Here is a 20,543-nt window from a genome sequence, read left to right on the forward strand (position 1 = left end):
TGGGGACCAAAGACAATTTGTATGATGAAAGTTGAAAGCCCACATTTGTGTATGATTGCATCGAATACAACAGACATGAAGGTGTTGCTGTGGGCACCACCATTTTGCTTTTACTCACTCACTTCCTTGCCCACAAATTTTACCTATCTAAAACCCAGCGAGTTACTCAAGCTATTCTTTAATTTTTTACCATTAACAACAGCTTTAGGAAGTAAATCAGGGTTAGCAGAAAATCCATTTATCGACAAAGCCACTGAAACTGATTTTTTTAATAATAATAATAATTTGAAAGTTGGAGTGAACTTGTCTCTATGTTTAAGTTGATATATTCAATGGCCATTTGATACTCTTGACTGGGTTCATGTTTAAGAAACCCAAAGGCAACCAAATAAAGATAAACATTAAACATAAATAATTGAGGTAGTTAGGATTGAGACGGCGTTTATGCGTATCTTTCATTTCTTTTTTTCACTTGCTGACGCAAATCGGGTAGGCAGGGTCCATTTCTTATGATTCAACCATCATCTAAAGTCCAAAACCCGTTTGTGAAAATTCCGCAATGAGAAAACGATATGGTGGTATTTTCTTTATTCAGCCTTGGAAAGTCCTAGTTTCTAGTTTCTACCCACCCATTCTTCTTCTCTTCTATATTTTAAGGAAAATATTAAAATATAAGGAAGAGGGCGTTGAATTTATTTTGATTGAGGAAAAATAATTGAATAATGAATTTACGTCTTTTGTTGTGTTTTACTAATATTATTAGTATATTTTAGCATTTCTTTTCATATTTATATCAATATTTTATTGTTTAATCATTTTATTAAATTAATGTCACTTAGGTCATGAACTTAGTTGTTAAATTACAAAAATAAATTTCGTAATTAAAATAAATTATATTATTTGATAATATTTTAATTTTTATTTAAAAATTCAATAAAATATACATATAATGATATTTAAACGTGAATTAATTAAACATTTAATTTACCATTCAAATAAAATTTTATTTTAATATTTTTATCTATTTTAATTTTAATTATGTATATTTTATTATTTTCATCAATTTGATGTTTCTTTTAATATTATATTAATTTGTTAATTTCTTTTTAATATTAGCAAAATCTATGATGATTTAGTCCCCATCCCCACTTGAAAACGTGCATACCAGCAGACAAGGCCTGACATAAAAAAGGAAAATTCTAATTTTGTTATTTAAAGGAAAAAGAGAAACAAGTGGATTGAAAATAAATAGGAAATTCAACACGCATTTTGCAGCCATTATTATCACACCTCTATAGTTACAAAATAGAAAAAATATATATATTCAAAGAATTTCGTCAAACTGTAAATGAAGGCCCCACTTTTAGGTTGTAAATAGGATACCATCTCCAATCCAATAATATTGGGCTTGAATTTTAGTTGGAGTCCAGTGTAATGTGATAAGTCCTAAATATAGTTTCACTTTACACGTCGGTTTTAAATTTTGTACACTCGAAATCATTATAAACTTAATTTTATACCCATTTTATATATTAGAAGTGCATTTCTTTTATAGATAAGATATGCGATTAAATCTGAATTCTCTACTCGTAAAATAAAAACTTTCCATCATCAAATAATTACTCTTATATATTATATTTATAATTTTGTATGCTATTTATTTTATTATGTAACACAATATTATATTCTCGCCACAAGTGGCGTAAGTTAGAAAATTTTTTGAAGTCGAAATTAAATTATATATTTTTATAATAGTAAAAATATAATTTCATTATTTTAATAGTCTATATCTTTATGGTTTTTAAAATATTAAATCAATATTTTATTATTTTGGGGGGCTAAAGTGAAATTTTACCGCTACTAATTTAAAATTTTATAAATTATAAAAGAGTCTAAATAAAAAAAATTCTATTTTAAGGGTGCAGACCCCTATTAGCCCCCTTGGCTCTGTCACTGCCTGCCACTTACTTTTTAAAAGTAACTTGTTTTATCATAATCCTATAATTATAAAAAGAAAATATTCAATTCTATTTGGTGGTTAAAGCTCTTGTCAAATATCAATCATTCATTTAACATGAGTTCGAACCATGTTACCATTACCTTTAATGTTGTATAAAAAAAAGCACCTCTTCACACATATTAAAATATATTGTCATAAAATGCTTTACTATTTTAATTTGAAATTTTCAATCTAATTATTAACATCTTTAGTATTTTCATTAAAGTTTGTCAACTTATCATGTTGATTAGACTCTCATTATGTTGTTTAATTCAATCATTAACATCGTTATCATTTTTTTGTTAAAATTTGTCAAATTGACGTGTTGACTAAACCGCCTCAGATTATGGGGATAAATAAAATGTCAAGTTAATAAATTTTAACAAAAACTACTAAGCATATTAATGATTGAATTATGCTTTGTAAATTAAGTATTAAATATAATATTTATAATACAACGATGTTGTTTTTTTATAAAATGCTTAGAATTACCCCTAATCCCTTCCCACCCAAGGGCTAGGAGAGGTCCCGACCAATGGCGAAACTAGGGGGCTGGTAGGGGTCCCGGTCCCTCTAAAATGATTTTTTTTTATATAACCATTTAAAATTTTTAAAATTTAAATTGGTACATGTAAAATTGTACTTAAGCCCCCCTAAAATATATAAAAGTTTGATTTAATCCTTTAAAAATTATAAAGATATAGTCTATTAAAATTGTGAAATTGCATTTTTTCCATCATAAAAATTACAATTTAATTTCGGCCCTCTAAAATAATTTTCTGGTTTCGTCCCTGGTCCCGACCACCCCTCAGAATGGAAAAGTTTCTTTTAGACTCCTTTATAATTTATAAAATTTTAAATTAATAATGGTAAAATTATATTTTAGCCCCCCAACATGATAAAAATTTGATTTATTCATTTAAAATTATAAAAATATAAACTATTAAAATGATAAATTTGTATTTTTACTATCGTAAAAATATACAACTTAATTTCGACCCTCTAATTTTTTTTAACTTCACCCTTGTCTCCATTATTAAATAATAAAATAAAGATATCTCTTCGAACTTGCGTCCTCTTATTTTAACAATAATGCTTTGACTACAATAACACAGTGTTGTTAATGTGTTAAATATAAAGCAAATATATATATATATATATATATATATATTGAAAGAGTAACTATTATTGGTAAAAATATATGTATTTTAACAAATAGTAAATATATATTTTAACTTTTCATATACGACACGGATACCTATCCAATATTGTATAAAAAAATTATAATTTTAAATATTTGAAAGAAATAGTTTTTCTTCCAAAATGATATTTTTATACAGTCAACGCGAAACTCAGCTGAAAAGAAAATGCGTGTATGTTACACGACTGTGTAAAGCAGCACATGAAACCCATGCCAAGAAAAGCATCCATACAACGCTTGCTATCAAAGAACTTTCAACTCTGGCACATGTTCATATTCTCTCTATTTAAATACATGGACTTCAGTTTTAACCAATAAAATATACTAATAGTGTTTTCTTAAAATTTTCAATTGGAGAGCATACCGAAATACCGTCAATAAGTTCATTATCATAAGATGGAGCATGGAGAAAAAGTAAAAATGGCGGATTCTCAAGGAACCCCTACGCTGTTCTCTCCTTACAAGATGGGCAAATTCAATCTTTCCCACAGGTTTGTCTACCCTTCAACTTTGACTACTCTGTCGTTTTTTTCGCATCGATTTCCGGGATCCAGGGGGAGCTTAGATCCTTGTCTTTAGGGCACTTTTGTGTCAGGCATGTTCCGCCACGATCTCCTCGGATTCTGTATATCCGAGGAAAATACGGAAGGGCAATTTGGTGAAATTAATCTAAGTCCGACGGGTTGTTTCTGATGGCAGGGTGGTGCTAGCGCCTATGACGAGATGCAGGGCGTTGAATGGAATTCCAAGGCCGGCGCTTGCTGAATATTACACGCAGAGGTCCACTCCTGGCGGCTTTCTCATCACTGAAGGAACGTTGATCTCCGACACTGGAGCAGGGTAATTTCGTGATTTGATTTTGATAATGAAAACTCGTACCACTCACTCGCATTATTCCAGCAATAGTGGCTTCTGGTCCCATTACAGCATTACCCCCAATTTCGTGCTTTTTAGGACCCACTTAACTCTTATCTTAATGTATTAGTGTTACCAATGGGTCATTGCTGACTTTTGGCCTGAAGCAGACGTTGATTCAGAGTGTAAAGTTTTACTTTAAAACTATGGACAAATATTATAATATTGTAATTGTATCTGAAATAATTGTACCATTGCTCTTTTGACTCCAGACTTTGTACTGAGTTTTAATGAAAGTAATTTACCAATATAATTTATTATTTGAGTTAATTTAGTTATCTGTTTTTCGCAGTCCCTGTCGGTAATATCATATTGCATTATGCAGACATAGCCTGCTACTCCCCTAAAGTTCATATGAAATCCTTTTGTTACATTTTGTTTATGGTTTTCACTCTTATCTATATGTGTCTCAGAGCATTTCTTTTAACTACATCATTATCTCGTATTGCATTGTTGAAGCAGGTTTCCACATGTTCCTGGAATCTACAATGAAGAACAGGTGGAGGCATGGAAGATGATTGTGGATGCTGTTCATGCCAAAGGAGGCATCATTTTCTGTCAACTATGGCATGTTGGCCGAGCATCTCATACAGGTAACTCTCCCAATCTCTTGGTACCCATTTTCACTTTAATCAAAATAATTCTCAATATGAATTCATTCATTCATATACTACATAGTGGGATTACATCAACTGTTATTCACCATGCTTTTTTGGGTGTTGAGCATTTATTTGTATGTTTTATTTGGTTGTTGGCTAATCAAACAGTGTATCAACCTGGTGGAGTGGCACCAATATCCTCAACAAACAAACCCATCTCAAAGAGGTGGAGAATTCTTATGCCAGATGGTAGCTATGGCATATATCCCAAACCTCGACCCCTGGAAACATCAGAAATACAAGAGGTTGTAGAGCATTACCACAAAGCAGCCTTGAATGCCATTCGAGCAGGTTAGTTTTAATATTAATCGTCATATTCTATTGGTACAATGCCCTCAGTATTCATTTCAATTTACGGGTTTGTTGGAGGCCTCTAGACAAAGACATCATCTTATTCTTAGATAGCAAACTGAACTTGGGAAATACAGAGCTACCTTTTACTTTTGTCAAAATAACAGTGTCTGCTATATTAAAATTTTACTAGGGTACATGGATCTTTCTTATGTTTTTGAGTTACATGGGAATACATTGAATGGATATGATTATGTCTTTTTACAGTGGCTAAATATACGCAGCATGAGCAGGGTCTTATGATGTCAAATTTCATAATCAAATTAGCTACAGCACTAGTTTGACATATGAACTTGTGTTTATGGTCATGAATACCTGTACAACGATCAAGCTGTTCAGTTTTCCATATATTCTGTCAGCACTGATCAATATCTTGAAAAGCTGTGGCAAACAACTTGAAATGTCAAATTGCTTCCTTCCCATTGGTATGGTAGAACTTTTCATTGGAGAGAGAAGAATTTACTTCTGAATGAAGTTATATAAACTAACATCATATACGCTATTTCTTACCCTGTCCAGTTTACAGTCTTTTTTTTTAATTAAAAAGTTTATAATTTTTCTTAGCACTACATTCATATGACAAATATATAAATTGTGCAAAACCATTAAAACTTGCAGGTTTTGATGGGATTGAGATTCATGGAGCACATGGTTATCTCATCGATCAATTCTTAAAAGATGGGATCAATGATCGCACAGATGAGTACGGTGGATCATTGGCAAACCGCTGCAAATTCTTAATGCAAATTGTTCAAGCAGTAGCTTCAGCCATTGGTATAGATAGAGTTGCGATCAGAATGTCGCCTGCAATTGATCACCTCGATGCAACCGACTCTAATCCGCTCAACCTAGGCTTGGCTGTGATTGAGAGACTTAACAAGCTTCAGTTACAGCTGGGGTCAAAACTCGCTTATCTTCATGTGACGCAACCTCGTTATCATGCTTACGGGCAAACCGAATCAGGCAAACACGGGAATGAAGACGAGGAAGCTTATTTATTGAAGGAACTGAAGCGGACTTATCAGGGAACTTTCATGTGTAGTGGCGGGTTCAATAGGGAGCTGGGAATGCAAGCTGTGGCCGAGGGTGATGCAGATCTTGTATCTTACGGCCGCCTTTTCATCTCAAATCCTGACCTAGTCTTGAGGTTGAAGGTCAATGCACCATTAAATAGGTACATTAGGAAGACGTTCTATACTCATGATCCTGTTGTTGGGTACACAGACTATCCATTCCTGAACGAAGAGAAAGGTAGACAAGTACAGTCACGCCTTTGATGTGCAATCGCCATTGATTGTTTAATATCAAACATTTGCCATAAAAGTTGATTGAGCAAATACTAGGTTCAATCGCCATTGATTGTGCACGTATTCCTCTTATGTACCAATGTTATTTGCAATCGATACTCAGCTACCTTATTTTAGCTTGGTTTCACGTTGAGAAATCTTCGGTGAATCTTTTCAATCGGCTAAGAACTAAACAGGTTTCATGCCAAGTCCTAACTTTTGCTTGTTAGAAGAAAAAAAGAATTAAAGTATCATGGAAATTTATGTACTAAGCATCAAATTGTATTTTACCTCATTTACTAAAAGAATAGGTAAATTAATTGTTAGAAGTTGTGTGACCTAAATTCAAATTTAACATAGTGAATGTTCTTTCTTCTGCTCGTGATTTTTTCTCAAAAGGGTTTTCATGTAAAATTTTGTATGTTCTATTTTTCTCTCTTTTTTTACGATTCATTGTTGATGTTCAATTTTTCATTAACCAATGTGCATTAGATCCAAAAGTAAACTAGTCTTTTCTGTTAAAATTTTCATACATTTGTATTATTAAAAAAATGACGTAATTGACAGAATAACTAAATAGTGATACATGGTGTGTTATGTGTACCTCATGTTACTGCACATGATCAATTTTTAACAGAAAAATAGATGAATTTTTTAACAGAATGACTATCTTGCTCTTTGATATAACATATATGAGCTAATTTACTCATTTTTTTTAAATTAAGAGGTAAAATATAATTTAACAACTAATAGAATGAGTTCTGGTACTTTTAACGTAAAAACGAGGCCCAACTTGTTGCTCTACCTCCAGCTAGTCTTATGTTCTCACCGAACCATGCTTGATTGAGGAATAAAGCTGAATGCTGTAAATTGCGCTTGGCTCAAGTGTCACAGGTCTCACATCCACAACTATAGTTTATCTTGAGATTAAGTGTTCAAATAATTTTTAATAGGTCTCGTGATTGAGGTCCAATGAATTGAAAAAGATAATATCTTGTAAACTAATGTTAGCCCCGAGCTTATTTTTAATGGTCCGCTGTCTAGAGCACTAGGCAAAGGATATTCACATGGATAGGGAGGGGAAATCCCTCTTACATTAAGATCCCGAGAAATCAGAATGTCAACCACTAGGTTGCTAGCTTGGACTGCCTGAACCATGAAGGGTGGGTAAAAGCTAAGAAGCTCCCAAAATGGCCAAATGAAGGGTGGGTGGAAACTTAGCAGCTCCCAAAATGGCCAAATAAACCAGAGAGGTCATTCTATTATTTATTTTAGACAATGAAAATCTCCAGACAACGGGGTTGTCTTTTCCTTTGACACCCTCAAAATGATCTCACAAGACAAGTAATACAGAATGTCAATAGACTCTATGCATGTCTTGGAGGCTGTTTGAAGGTTGGAAAGATCAAGATATTTTGCCTCCAAACGGATTATCAGCAATGCAGGAATTGCCTTGTTTTGGTCGATAGCCTTCTACTAGTTTGTCTTTGTGCTGATGTAAATTACCTTAGTTCATTGTGTGAGAAACGACCAAGTTCATTATTTACAGTGAAATTGATTTCTCGTCTTGTGTATATATATATCCTGGTTTCTTCATTGCCATCTGATCTTGTTGATAGTCGAACCCGACATGTTTTTTACTTGTGAATCAAGAAAAAAAAGGCTCCACCGGAAGATCATATCATGAAATCCAAAGGGCAAAAACCTTGAATGATGATGATATAATAATACAACAGTAACAAGGGAATCCGATTTTTCCAGCTAGAAACTGAATGCCTATTGGCTTGGTTCTTACTCTTCTGTCATTGTCAAACCTTATCTTTGCTGACACTTACACTGTTAGGGAACCGGCTCCTACCCTTCATGCATTAGGAACCGTTAGCTTTACTTGTAGATGGATTAGATATTTACCTATCTCTGCTAGAATATTCTTATTTGGTTCCTTGATTCTTGTTGGCTTCAAGTTTGAGACAAATAAGCCATTAACTCGTACCCTGAAGAAGGAGAATTACTCGAACTTAATCACAAGTAAATCAGATATATTAGATAAAACATTTTTGCAAACAATTCTTATCTAGCCACTTTGTGTGAATATATATATATATATATATATATATATTCCTTGCTTATTGTTCTTGGAAGTAACTGCAGCTGAATGGTGAATAAATTGTTTCCACAGTTTCTAGTAGATTCAAGTGAGGGCCCTGAGGAAGGGCAATGAGATGCTCAGGGCAGAGATAAGATAACCCTTGCTAGGTCTGCCTGGGTCCACGAAAAATGCTTATCAACTAAACTTCCAAATTTACAGTTTTGATATTTTACATTTTCCTAAGGATCTTGCATTGTCATGAAAAAAAGTTTGAGAGACAACTTTTTTACCCAACGTAATATAGATATGCCTTGTAAGACAGGGAATTAGCAAGCTCCACATATTTTTTTTCCCATGGAGATAAATCACTTGCAGAGTCTCTTCTTATTAGCTGTTAAAAAATGTCTTCTATCGCCCTAACTTACTCCCTTCTAACGTGCTGTGTAGCCAATGGACCACTTTTTGATATCACTTTCATACTCTTCTTGACAATGATCTCGGTTTTCCATGTTTAATTAAGCCCCTTAATAACGGGTTATGCTGTTTGTATTATTGTCAATGTATATAGAAAACTTTGAACTGATGTTTGTAAAGATGTGATTGCATTGAAAAATAGATCATATCACCTTCAAAGTCTCCCTTAAATTATGCAGAATTAGTAGTGTTACAATCAGTCTATCATCTCTGATACCAACTGTTTGATGGATTCACCTACTGAACGTTTCATTTAAGGAAGAGAAGCCTTTGCTTTCATCGAAACATTTATGATACGCATGCACTCAATGAAAATTCCTGTTTCCTTAATGCTAGCAGAAAGTCCAAGGTTGCATATATCAGGGATTTAAGTAGACATTTACCACAATTAACTATGATGGCATCTAAATCCTGGAATATATATCAAAAGCTGATGCTAGATTATAAGTCATTTTTCTGAATGTGTAGAGACATGGCCATGGCTGAAACCTGATTCTCCTTGTAAAATGATAAACAGTAAAAACATATGTGACATGAGAAATGAAAATTACCTGAAACAATTGGATGCAAAAGATATTTTTTTCCAATCCAAAAGAGTATTCTTGTTGTTTTCTGAGAAAAATTTTCCTCTAATTCACATGCATCACTGCTTCAAAATCTGTCGTTTCTCACATAGGGAATCAGTCTCATCATCATCACATGAAAGTATGCATGGACATACCTTCAAGGACCAATTGCAATGGCTCAAAATATCCATGCTTTTTGTTCTATATAAAGGGTGAGCTCAGCTTGCAACATTATTTTCACCCCTCAAAAACCAGTGCCATAAACATGTTTATCCCAATCTTTTTCATTTTATCTTTCCTATTTTCCTCCACCAACGCAGCCGACTTCTGTGTTGGGGACTTGAATGGCCCTGTAGGCCCTGCAGGCTATTCTTGCAAGAAGACAGTCACCGTAAATGACTTCGTTTACTCCGGCCTCGCTGCCACAGGCAACACTTCGAACCTCATAAAAGCTGCAGTAACACCAGCCTTTTCGGCTCAATTCCCGGGTGTTAACGGACTCGGCATTTCAATAGCTCGTTTGGATTTAGCTGTTGGTGGAGTGATACCTATGCATACACACCCTGGGGCTTCTGAAGTCCTTGTTGTTATTCAAGGCACAATTTGTGCTGGTTTCATATCCTCAGCTAACAAAGTTTACTTCAAATCTCTGAATAAAGGAGACATTATGGTATTCCCACAAGGTTTATTACATTTCCAAATCAATGCAGGCAAAACTCAATCCTTGGCATTTGTATCCTTCAGCAGTCCAGACCCTGGTCTCCAAATCCTCGACTTTGCCTTGTTTGCAAGTGACTTGCCGACTGACATTATTGAAGAAACCACTTTTCTGGATGCTGCTCAGATTAAGAAGCTGAAGGGTGTTCTTGGAGGAACTGGTTAATATTATTTGAACTTGTTGAGAGTCCCTTTTTTTTTTCTTTTTTTTTGGTATGCTTTCACGTTTGCTTGTGTCTTCTTGTCAGTGGTAGTTTGTTTGAAATTACTAGCAAAAGAGTGAGTCTCTGTTGTGTTTCTTTGTGTTCCTTCTTCAGGTTCTATTGTGAACCAAAAATGTAATAAAAAAGACCATCCCTTTCTCGATCTGAAAAGGTTTAAATAAATGCAATTATGTTGTTTATCTTTCTCCCTTAAAATGGGAAATAGCCAACTTCATTAATCTCCAAAGATGATGGTGAGTAGCTGCAATTGTTTGGTGGGGAATACTGCACTGACAGAATTTTTGGGATGACCATATACCCCCCTTCTCCATTAAGAAAGAATATTTTAGTCCAACCCGGATTTAAGATATTTAAAAATATTTAGATAAAATTATGTAATCTTTTACAAGAGAATATATATTTTGGTTGGGAGTTGGTCACTATTAAAATTGATTACTTTCGTAAACCTTATCAAGTAGTAGTACAATATATGGTCCAAATTCTTTTGAAATTTATACTGCACTAGTATTATGATCAGCAATCACTGAATCAGATATGTTTTGGAGTGTATGGCAAAACTCCCCTTGATGCTAAACAAGTGAAAAGAGGGTTTAATATTAGGATCAATTCCACCGTACATCATTGGATTTAGATTGTAAATTGGTCAAAATTTTTAAAATACTATCAATATCATATTAATTAAAAGTTAGTTAAATATGAGCTCAATTCAACATATTTTTATAAAAAAAAGGTCCAATTACAGATACATATGTATTTATTATATAAACAACTTTACACCCATTGTGTTAAGAGGGAAGAGACTGTCTTCCTAAATTTTAATGGCATTGTTGCTTTTTTGGCTCATCATATTCAAAACATTCTTATATATATACTTTTTAATTTATATTATAAAAGTTATTTACATCGTATCTGGATTGATATTATTGATATTATTTAAATCCAAATATGATAACCTTCCAAACGATAAATCTGGAATCCAATAATCACCAGTAACAGAAATATTCATACCGCTGCCCACCTTCCAGCCTACTCCCTCCGATACCACACCCTTAGTGGCCCAAATACTTTTCCAAGTATACGAAACATTATTCCCCAACTGTGAATTTAATATTAATAACTTAACAATTAATAAAATATTAATATTTTGAGAATTTAATTGACATATTTTAAAATTTAGTAACTAATTCCAAATTTGAGCAACAATTTAGGGTTTCTAACTCCATTTTTTTAAAAAAGCCCGATTTCTGCTGCTCGGTAGAAGAAAGTATTTTAGTTAATAGTATTTTACAATAAAGCATTCTCACCGTTGTCTCAAAGCAAACAAAGAGACGAAAAGAGTAGTACATCAGTAATTACTTCTAAATGGCATGTCCATGGTATACCTACCACTTCAAACCACAAGCATTAGATCAAAGCAGAACACAAGTGATCATCTCAATGACTAAAACTACAAGCCTTTTGGCCAGTTCTGTAATTCTAAAAGCGAAACTGTGGTTAATTTCAACGCAGTTTGTTGCCTTCATTACCACTGTGAACAGCCAAACCGGCCATGTTAGCAACAAACTGTAGATCAGACAAGGAATAAGACCGGCAAGGAAGGTTTGGTCGAGCAGTTAATGATGATGATGATGATGGGAGTTGATTTTTTACACTGTGGATGCAGAGGTGGAAGGCAGTTAGACGGCGGTGATGCCATTGATATTTTAGTTCCAATGTTTCCCAAAGGATTATTGGGTTTCTGGTCCAATGAAGAACTGCGAGCTAGTAAGTTCTTGCGTTTCCTAATGTAGGGATATTCAGGCCTAGCAAAATCTTTAACAGAGGAAACAGCAGCCGCATCGGCTAAACTTGTAAAGGACTTTGATTTGCCACCATAAAACTTGGATATGCCTTTTCTGTAATCAAACAAAACCCGCAAAGAAAAACAAATTGAAGAACCCATAAGAAAAACTATGCAATATCTTATTAAAAGACACCATTTTCTTGTTCTTCAAGCAATGGTTAGTAGGAGTAACTAGTATCAAACCCACATTTCACTATTTTTTTTTGAATTATAATAATAGGATAAAGCCCAAACAACAAACACCAATAACCATCAAGCCATCACATGGGGTTCACATTTCACTACTTTAATACGCTTTAAATAATACATGTCCTTACATTAAAAGTTAAACCACTTCATCTTTTTGGAAGAAATTGCCAAACAAAACCCTCGCTATTTTTTTAGATTTACTCGCAAATTTCAACGAAGAATCGAGTTTAAATCAAAACACGTAAAGAGAAAACAAGCCAAATATTTTAATTTTTATATTTTGAATGTTAAAAATGGTTTACCTCAGAGCATCCATTGTATCCAAAGGTCCTTTGTACTTCAGGTGCTATCTAAAGATATTGGACAATTAACATGATTGTCAACTGTTTCCATAAATTCAAATAATTAGGAGAAATCAACATTGAAATAAGTAGTTATAATTATTGACAACTGTTTCCATAAATTCAATTCAGTAATAGTTATATTAAATGGACAATTAAGGTTGAAATAAATAGTTATATTTATTGTCAACTGTTTCCGTAACTTCAATTCATTAGGAGAAAACAATTAATAAATTATATTATATTAAAATTAGATTTACTTTAGAGAAGTATAAATGTAAAAATACAATATAAAAAATGTTTTAGAATTAAAATACTATATTAAGTTTAAAAAATGATATTTATTTGTAAAATTAATGAAATTTACCAGGACGCAAAAGATGTTTTCTTCCAACCCAAAAGAGTATTCTTGTTGTTTTCTGAGAAAAATTCCCCCCTAATTCACATTATAGGGAATCAGTCTCATCATCATCACGTGAAAGTATGCATGGACATACCTTCAAGGTTTAAATGGCTCAAAAGATCCATGCTTTTCGCTCTATATAAAGGGTGACCTCAGCTTGCAACATTATTTTCACCCCTCAAAAACCAGTGCCATAAACATGTTTCTCCCAATCTTTTTCATTTTCTCTTTCCTATTTTCCTCCACCAACGCAGCCGACTTCTGTGTTGGGGACTTGAATGGCCCTGTAGGCCCTGCAGGCTATTCTTGCAAGAAGACAGCCACCGAAGATGACTTCTCTTTCTCCGGCCTCCGTACCGCAGGCAACACTACGAACCTCGTAAAAGCTGCAATAACACCAGCCTTTTCGACTCAATTCCCGGGTGTTAACGGACTCGGCATTTCAATAGCTCGTTTGGATTTAGCTGTTGGTGGAGTGATACCTATGCATACACACCCTAGGGCTTCTGAACTCATTCTTGTTATGGATGGCACACTTTTTGCTGGTTTCATATCCTCAGATAACAAAGTTTACTCCAAATCTCTGAATGAAGGAGACATTATGATTTTCCCACAAGGTTTATTACATTTCCAAATCAATACAGGCAAAACTCAATCCGTGGCATTTGTATCCTTCAACAGTGCAGACCCTGGTGTCCAAATCCTCGACTTTGCCTTGTTTACAAATGACTTGCCGACTGACATTATTGAAGGAACCACTTTTCTGGATGCTGCTCAGATTAAGAAGCTGAAGGGTGTTCTTGTAGGAACTGGTTAATATTATTTGAACTTGTTGAGAGTCCCTTTTTTTTTCGTATGCTTTCACGTTTGCTTGTGTCTTCTTGTCAGTGGTAGTTTGTTGGAAATTACTAGCAAAAGAGTGAGCCTCTGTTGTGTTTCTTTGTGTTCCTTCTTCAGGTTCTACTGTGAACCAAAAATGTAATAAAAAAGACCATCGCTTTCTCGATCTGAAAAGGTTTAAATAAAGGCAATTATGTTGTTTATCTTTCTCCCTTAAAATGGGAAATAGCCAACTTCATTAATGTCCAAAGATGATGGTGAGTAGCTGCAATTGTTTGGTGGGGAATACCGCACTGGCAGAATTTTTGGGATGACCATATACCCCTTCCCCATCCATTAAGAAAGGATATTTTATTCGAACCCGGATATAAAATATTTAAGTATATTTAGATAAAATTACGCAATCTTTTACAAAATAATATATATATATATATTGGTTAAAAGTTGGTCACCATTAAAATCGACTACTTTCATGAACCTTATCAAATAGTACTATATAATCCATAGTCCAAATTCTTTTGAAAAATTATACTGCACTGTTGAAGCCAATATCTGGACAAATATTTGTACTAAATGTAGACATAATGTTGGTATAAACTAAAAATTTTGATATGTTTGAGTGAATACTAAACAAGTGAAAAGAGGATTTAAGCTTTAGGTTAATTGATTAGAAAATTTAAAATATATCAATCAAAATTGGGTAAGTATTAAATGTAAATTCAATTTAACATACTTTTATAAAAAATATTCAATAACAAATACATATGTATTTATTATATAAACAACTTTGCACCTAGCTTTCTTAATTTAATTTATATATTTTAAAAATTATATACATCATATCTAAATTGACATTTAACGAATAACTTGGCGACTAAATTAATAAAATATTAATATTTTGAGAACTTAAATTAAAACATTTTAAAGCTTAGGAACTAATTTCAAATTTGAGCAATAATTTAGGGTTTGAACTCCATTAAAAAGACAAGCCCAATTTTTGCTGCAAGGTAAAAGAAAGTATTTTAGTTAATAGTATTTTACAATAAAGCATTCTCACCATTGTCTCAAAGCAAACAAAGAGACGAGAAGAGTAGTACATCAGTAATTACTTCTAAATGGCATGTCCATGGTATACCTACCACTTCAAACCACAAGCATTAGATCAAAGCAGAACACAAGTGATCATCTCAATGACTAAAACTACAAGCCTTTTGGCCAGTTCTGTAATTCTAAAAGCGAAACTGTAGTTAATTTCAACGCAGTTTGTTGCCTTTATTACCACTGTGAACAGCCAAACCAGCCATGTTAGGAGTTGTAGCAGCAACAAACTGTAGATCAGACAAGGAATAAGACCGGCAAGGAGGGTTTGGTCGAGCAGTAAATGATGATGATGATGGTTTGATGATGGTAGTTGATTTTTTACACTGTGGATGCAGAGGTGGAAGGCAGTTAGACGGCGATGATGCCATTGATATTTTAGTTCCAATGTTTCCCAAAAGATTATTGGGTTTCTTGTCCAATGAAGAACTGCGAGCTAATAAGTTCTTGCGTTTCCTATTGTAGGGATCTTCAGGCTTGGCAAAATCTTTAACAGAGGAAACAGCAGCCGCATCGGCTAAACTTGTAAAGGACTTTGATTTGCCATTATAAAACTTGGATATGCCTTTTCTGTAATCAAACAAAACCCGCAAAGAAAAACAGATTGAAGAACCCATAAGAATAACTATGCAAGATCTTATTAAAAGACACCATTTTCTTGTTCTTCAAGCAATGGTTAGTAGGAGTAACTAGTATCAAACCCACATTTCACTGCTTTAATACGCTTTAAATGATTCATGGCCTTTCATTAAAAGTTAAAGCCACTTTATCCTTTTTGAAGAAATTGTCAAACAAAACCCTAGCTATTCCTCTAGATTTACTTGCAAATTTCAACGAAGAATCGAGTTTAAATCAAAACCCATAAAGAAAAAACAAGCCAATTTTTTTTTTTTTTTTTTTAGAATGTTAAAAGTGGCTTACCTCAAAGGCAAAATCTCCTGTAGAGCATCCATTGTATCCAAAGGTCCTTTAAGCTGGCTTTGTACTTCAGGTTCCGGTGAGTCATCATCATCCGATGGTGATTCACCGGAATCATCGCTGTTCCTTCCTATCGACGACGAGCTGCAAGACCCCGACTCATCATCGTCTCTCTCTTCCTCCTCTTCCTCCGTCGAAAGCAACCGCAACCTATCATCTCTTTTCTCCTCCGGCGAATCATAGACGGAGATACACTGCATCCCGTGGATAAACCCCGAGCGTCTCATTGAACTACTATTTTCATTATTCCTATCATAGACAAGCGACATCGTTTAGGGAAATGAAAAGTGCAGAGAAAAGCAAGGGAACTTAAACCCAGTGGGTATTAATAATAATATCTGGTGAAGTGCACATGGGAGATGGCGATATTTCCGCCATTGTTGAGATAACACAGAGAGAGAAAATAAAAAATTAAAAGAAGTTACTTTAATTTTCTACAGAAAAAAAAAAAAGGTTAAATATTTAAGTACTCAAAACGGAATAAAGAAAAACGAAATTCTTTTCATCGGAAATTGTAGAGAAAGAAAAAAATGAATAAAAAAGATTATCTGAAATTCTGGATAAAGATATTTTGATTTGGTAAGAATTAAGAAAGAGAGAAAGAAGGCAGGACTATGTTGTAGGCCAGGATACAATGATTCGCGTTTATTCTACATTTTGATTGACTTTTACCTGACGTGTACGGTTATGATTCACACTTGATCACATGATGTTGAGATTTGTGTGGATAGTGATGATAACGTATTTTTGTCAGTTGAATAAGTGAGTATTATTTGAAGACAAGAAAGAAATATATGAAAAAAGGTTTTGCCGTTGATTAGGGAAGATTTTTGTTTAACTAAGACTTTCACGTTTTCTAATAAAATTTTGATATTTTATAATTAAGGATTAACCATAATAAAACAAACCTGTTTTCTTTTATCCAAATATATTGCAAAAAAACAATTTATTTTGGATTTGTCTTTTCACTCTTTTATAGGAAATATATTTGGTGACAGTCTGCAACAAAAGAAAACGTGGCAACCATGCGATCAACGAAAGCGACACGTGTCGGTCATACTTTGGTCTTGATTGTTGAGCTTTTTTGTGTATGTGTCATTGACAGTTATCTTTGAATTTCGAGTTTAATTAGAAAATTGAAAAAAATTGTTTTAATAGGCCTATAGCCAATAGGCCCAATATCGAAAACTCTTCTTTAGCTTAAGCATTGGCCCAATTGAGCTTCAATGATCCAAAGTTCAGGAGATAAAGCCCAAGACTTGGAACCCATTGTCTCGTTTCGCTAGGACGGAGCAGTGGGAGCCAGCCACCTCTAACAAAGCCAGGCTACATTTCCCACAAGCGACGCTGAAAACCCTAATTTTGCCGTTCCTTCGCATCTAGCATCGAAATCCCCCCCCCCCCATTATACCTGACAGTTCTAAGATCTTTTCTTTTTTCCCATTTTCTTGTTTTCTTATTTCGGATTGCTTTCGTTTTTCCAGTTTTTGGTTGTCAATGTCAATCGTTTCAATGCTCAGTCATCATCCGATGATCTAATTAAGTTATTTAATGCTTGAGATTTATCTGGGGTTTTGGATCTTTTTCTGGTAAGATATTTTATCGTTTAGTTTGAGCTATGAATCGATTTGCTATGGTACCCTATTTGGATTTCTCGCCATCTCCATGAAGGGTAGAGAGTACTATCAAGGACCCAACTTTGAATCTGGGGTTCCCAGTAGAAATTTTGGCCATTGCCAAGAAGAGAATTTTGAGTATCTAATTAGGCCTAGATATGGTGTGGGCTTACATATGACCCTTTTTTCATTCACAACTCGTGCCTCAAGGGTTCGACCCGCCTCCAAGCTCTTCGTTCCTCAGTATCACATTCAATTTCACGGAGGATCTCACCCGCCAGGCTATAAAGATGTAAAGGTAGTTCAAAAGCACGAGGCTTGGTTTGTTAAGGTTGTTTGCACTCTATTTCTTTATTCCCAACCTTTGAGTGATCGCTCTCTGGGTTATTTGAGCAAGCATTTGTCACCTTTAATTGAATTACAAGTTGTTAAATGGTTAAACGATCCAGCATTAGGGTTGAAGTTTTTCGAGTTCAGTAGAGTTAATTTTAATATTACTCATTCATTTTGGACTTATACTTTGCTTATGAGATCACTTTGTAATATGGGTCTACATGAGTCGGCTAAATTAGTTTTTGATTATGCGAGGATTGACAGGCATTTGCCTGATGATACTATGGTAGGATTCATGATTTCGTCTTTTGCGAGGGCAGGTGACTTTGGAATGGCAAAGAAGTTGCTTGCTGAGATTCAGTCCGATGAAGTTGGGATCGACATTTTTGCTCTAAACAATTTGTTGCATATGATGATTAAGCAAAATAAACTAGAAGAGGCAGTTAGCTTATACAAAGAGAATCTAGGATTGAACTTTAACCCAGATAATCGGACATTTAATATTCTAATTCTAGGCCTGTGCAAAGCTCGGCAGGTGGACAAGGCTTTTGAGTTTTTTAATGATATGTGGATTTTTGGTTGTTTTCCTGATATTCTTACCTATAACACCATTATAGGTGGGTTATGTAGGGCAAATGAGGTAGATAGAGGTCACGAGTTATTGAATGAAATTCGATTGAGAGATGATTGTTCACCAGATGTTGTGACTTATACATCAGTCATATCTGGTTACTGTAAGTTGGGTAAGATGGGGAAGGCTTCTGCTCTTCTTAATGAGATGATTAATTCAGGAACGGTGCCTAGTGCCGTCACTTTTAATGTTCTGATTGATGGCTTTGGCAAGGTTGGAGATATGCTTTCTGCTAAATCCATGTATGAGAAGATGGTTTCTTTTGGTTGCGTTGCTGATGTTGTAACCTTTACTTCCTTGATTGACGGATACTGTCGCAATGGAGATGTGAACCGGAGTTTGCAGCTTTGGAATACAATGAAAGTGAGAAATATATCTCCAAATGTTTATACTTTTTCTATTATTATCAATGCTCTATGCAAGGAAAACAGACTGCATGAGGCTCGTGAACTTTTGAAGGAGTTGACATGTACAAATATTGTTCCGAAACCGTTTATCTTCAACCCTGTGATTGACGGGTTCTGCAAGTCTGGGAATTTGGACGAGGCCAATTTGATAGCAGTGGAAATGAAGGAGAAGAAATGTTATCCTGATAAAGTGACGTATACTATTCTCATTATCGGGCATTGTATGAAAGGAAGAATGCTTGAAGCAATTGGCATTTTCGATAAAATGTTATCAGTTGGTTGTACACCTGATGATTTCGCCGTGCATTCTTTGGTATCTTGCCTTTTCAAGGCCGGGATGCCTAATGAAGCCTCCCGTGTTTCAACAATAGCATCACAGGGCAAGAAGTCGGCAAGTTCATCATCTTTGGATAACAATATTCCTTTGAGGATAAACAGAGTTGTGCCTGTTGCTGCTTAAGAGAAAAGCCCCGTATCATTGAATTTAGTCTGGTCCAGAGATGTTGAAAAGGCCCTACAGCATGCGTCAAGTATCCAATTAAGCATATCCAGCTTGAACCACAAATGACCTTCCATTAAGTAAGTCTCTTTTTTGTTTTCTTTTGTTCATGTCATAAACTTTTTGATCATGCTGTTTAAAAAATGTACTTATAAATAATACAACTGAATGATTTTCTCTTTCTCCCAACCAAGTGACTTGTATTAGCTAGCAAGTCGATTGATTCAGTTGCTCCAGTGTACCATAAGGTTAAAAATAACATTTATACTCATTATATGAGTTCTAATCCCTTTCTTCAATCATGCTCCAAACTATATAACTTGTAAATGCTATTTTTAATAGATAAAGAAGAGTGATGTCAAGTTGCATTTATTTTCTTCAACGATTATTCTTAACACAATTTTTCTTTTCTATGAGTTTGCAGGATAACAAGTAAGCATATTTCCTTGTATTCTGCCATTGCCTCTTTACATTATATGAGGGTGTAATAACATCTTAAATCTGAATTTGGTAGGAGATCATCTCCAATGAATATTTTTGTTTGGCTTCAAATGCTGGATAATGCTATAGAAAACAGGCATGATGCTAAATGAGTGGCACGTACCACGGAGGTTGGCCCTTTGTCCTTTCACTTCTGTATGTCAAATGAGAAAACAAAGCAATTTCGTGTTTTCAGTAAGGAACCTGGAAAAAAGATGGATCAAATTCATGTTTTTTCCTTATTTATTCTGGACAATTCAATACACTCTGTTTTTTGGCCCCCCACATTTTAGTGTGTACAGAACTTTAGAAAATTTCAAGAATGAATGAAATGTATTTGAGGACATGCTGATCATCAATAAAGGGATTTCTGTTTACATGGTTCTTTTTTGTTTCAGACGGGT

General features: G+C 34.3%; 5 protein-coding genes across 7 annotated transcripts; 4 read left to right on the top strand and 1 right to left on the bottom strand.

Moving 5' to 3' along the window:
- Positions 1-3,392: 3,392 nt before the first annotated feature.
- LOC105768288 (12-oxophytodienoate reductase 3) lies at positions 3,393-6,548 on the top strand. Its single transcript, XM_012588145.2, has 5 exons — positions 3,393-3,691; positions 3,900-4,040; positions 4,578-4,708; positions 4,883-5,065; positions 5,744-6,548. Exons 1-5 carry the CDS (start codon positions 3,597-3,599, stop codon positions 6,400-6,402), a joined length of 1,209 nt encoding a protein of 402 aa, XP_012443599.1. The 5' UTR covers positions 3,393-3,596; the 3' UTR covers positions 6,403-6,548.
- Positions 6,549-9,670: 3,122 nt separating this feature from the next.
- On the top strand, positions 9,671-10,660 carry LOC105768289 (auxin-binding protein ABP19a). The gene has a single exon (XM_012588146.1). The coding sequence runs from the start codon at positions 9,674-9,676 to the stop codon at positions 10,421-10,423; it is 750 nt and encodes a 249-aa protein (XP_012443600.1). The 5' UTR covers positions 9,671-9,673; the 3' UTR covers positions 10,424-10,660.
- Positions 10,661-12,036: 1,376 nt separating this feature from the next.
- Positions 12,037-16,753, bottom strand: LOC105768291 (protein OXIDATIVE STRESS 3 LIKE 1). Of its 2 annotated transcripts, none has more exons than XM_052631642.1 (2): positions 16,117-16,753; positions 12,037-12,376 (listed from the first exon to the last, which is right to left on the bottom strand). In XM_052631642.1, exons 1-2 carry the CDS (start codon positions 16,440-16,442, stop codon positions 12,052-12,054), a joined length of 651 nt encoding a protein of 216 aa, XP_052487602.1. In that variant the 5' UTR covers positions 16,443-16,753; the 3' UTR covers positions 12,037-12,051. The 2 variants fall into 2 exon arrangements, with proteins under 2 accessions (XP_052487602.1, XP_012443601.1); XM_012588147.2 differs by lacking the exon at positions 12,037-12,376 and adding an exon at positions 15,092-15,765 and having other exon boundaries at positions 16,117-16,731.
- On the top strand, positions 13,342-14,300 carry LOC105768292 (auxin-binding protein ABP19a). The gene is given in 2 exon segments (XM_012588148.2): positions 13,342-13,358; positions 13,360-14,300. Coding segments are annotated over 2 exon segments (732 nt in total). The 3' UTR covers positions 14,075-14,300.
- A 699-nt stretch (positions 16,754-17,452) lies between the features above and the next one.
- LOC105768889 (pentatricopeptide repeat-containing protein At2g06000) lies at positions 17,453-20,516 on the top strand. 2 transcript variants are annotated; one of them, XM_012589135.2, is made up of 2 exons: positions 17,453-19,739; positions 20,084-20,516. In XM_012589135.2, the coding sequence occupies exon 1, from the start codon at positions 17,839-17,841 to the stop codon at positions 19,618-19,620; it is 1,782 nt and encodes a 593-aa protein (XP_012444589.1). In that variant the 5' UTR covers positions 17,453-17,838; the 3' UTR covers positions 19,621-19,739; positions 20,084-20,516. The 2 variants fall into 2 exon arrangements, with proteins under 2 accessions (XP_012444589.1, XP_012444592.1); XM_012589138.2 differs by having other exon boundaries at positions 20,174-20,516.
- Positions 20,517-20,543: the final 27 nt, after the last annotated feature.

This window comes from Gossypium raimondii, chromosome 5 (assembly GCF_025698545.1).
Source record: "Gossypium raimondii isolate GPD5lz chromosome 5, ASM2569854v1, whole genome shotgun sequence".
Lineage (NCBI taxonomy): Eukaryota > Viridiplantae > Streptophyta > Magnoliopsida > Malvales > Malvaceae > Gossypium > Gossypium raimondii.

What these genes read in the sequence shown, in the direction of transcription:
- LOC105768288 (XM_012588145.2), top strand. Translation starts at nt 3,597, where the DNA reads ATGGAGCATGGAGAAAAAGTAAAAATGGCGGATTCTCAAGGAACCCCT. An exon ending in ATCTCCGACACTGGAGCAGG is followed by an intron (nt 4,041 to 4,577) that starts GTAATTTCGTGA and finishes TTGTTGAAGCAG; the next exon opens with GTTTCCACATGTTCCTGGAA. An exon ending in TGGCCGAGCATCTCATACAG is followed by an intron (nt 4,709 to 4,882) that starts GTAACTCTCCCA and finishes CTAATCAAACAG; the next exon opens with TGTATCAACCTGGTGGAGTG.
- LOC105768291 (XM_012588147.2), bottom strand. Translation starts at nt 16,442, where the DNA reads ATGTCGCTTGTCTATGATAGGAATAATGAAAATAGTAGTTCAATGAGA. An exon ending in CAGGAGATTTTGCCTTTGAG is followed by an intron (nt 15,766 to 16,116) that starts GTAAGCCACTTT and finishes GTTTGATTACAG; the next exon opens with AAAAGGCATATCCAAGTTTT.
- LOC105768289 (XM_012588146.1), top strand. Translation starts at nt 9,674, where the DNA reads ATGAAAGTATGCATGGACATACCTTCAAGGACCAATTGCAATGGCTCA.
- LOC105768889 (XM_012589135.2), top strand. Translation starts at nt 17,839, where the DNA reads ATGAAGGGTAGAGAGTACTATCAAGGACCCAACTTTGAATCTGGGGTT.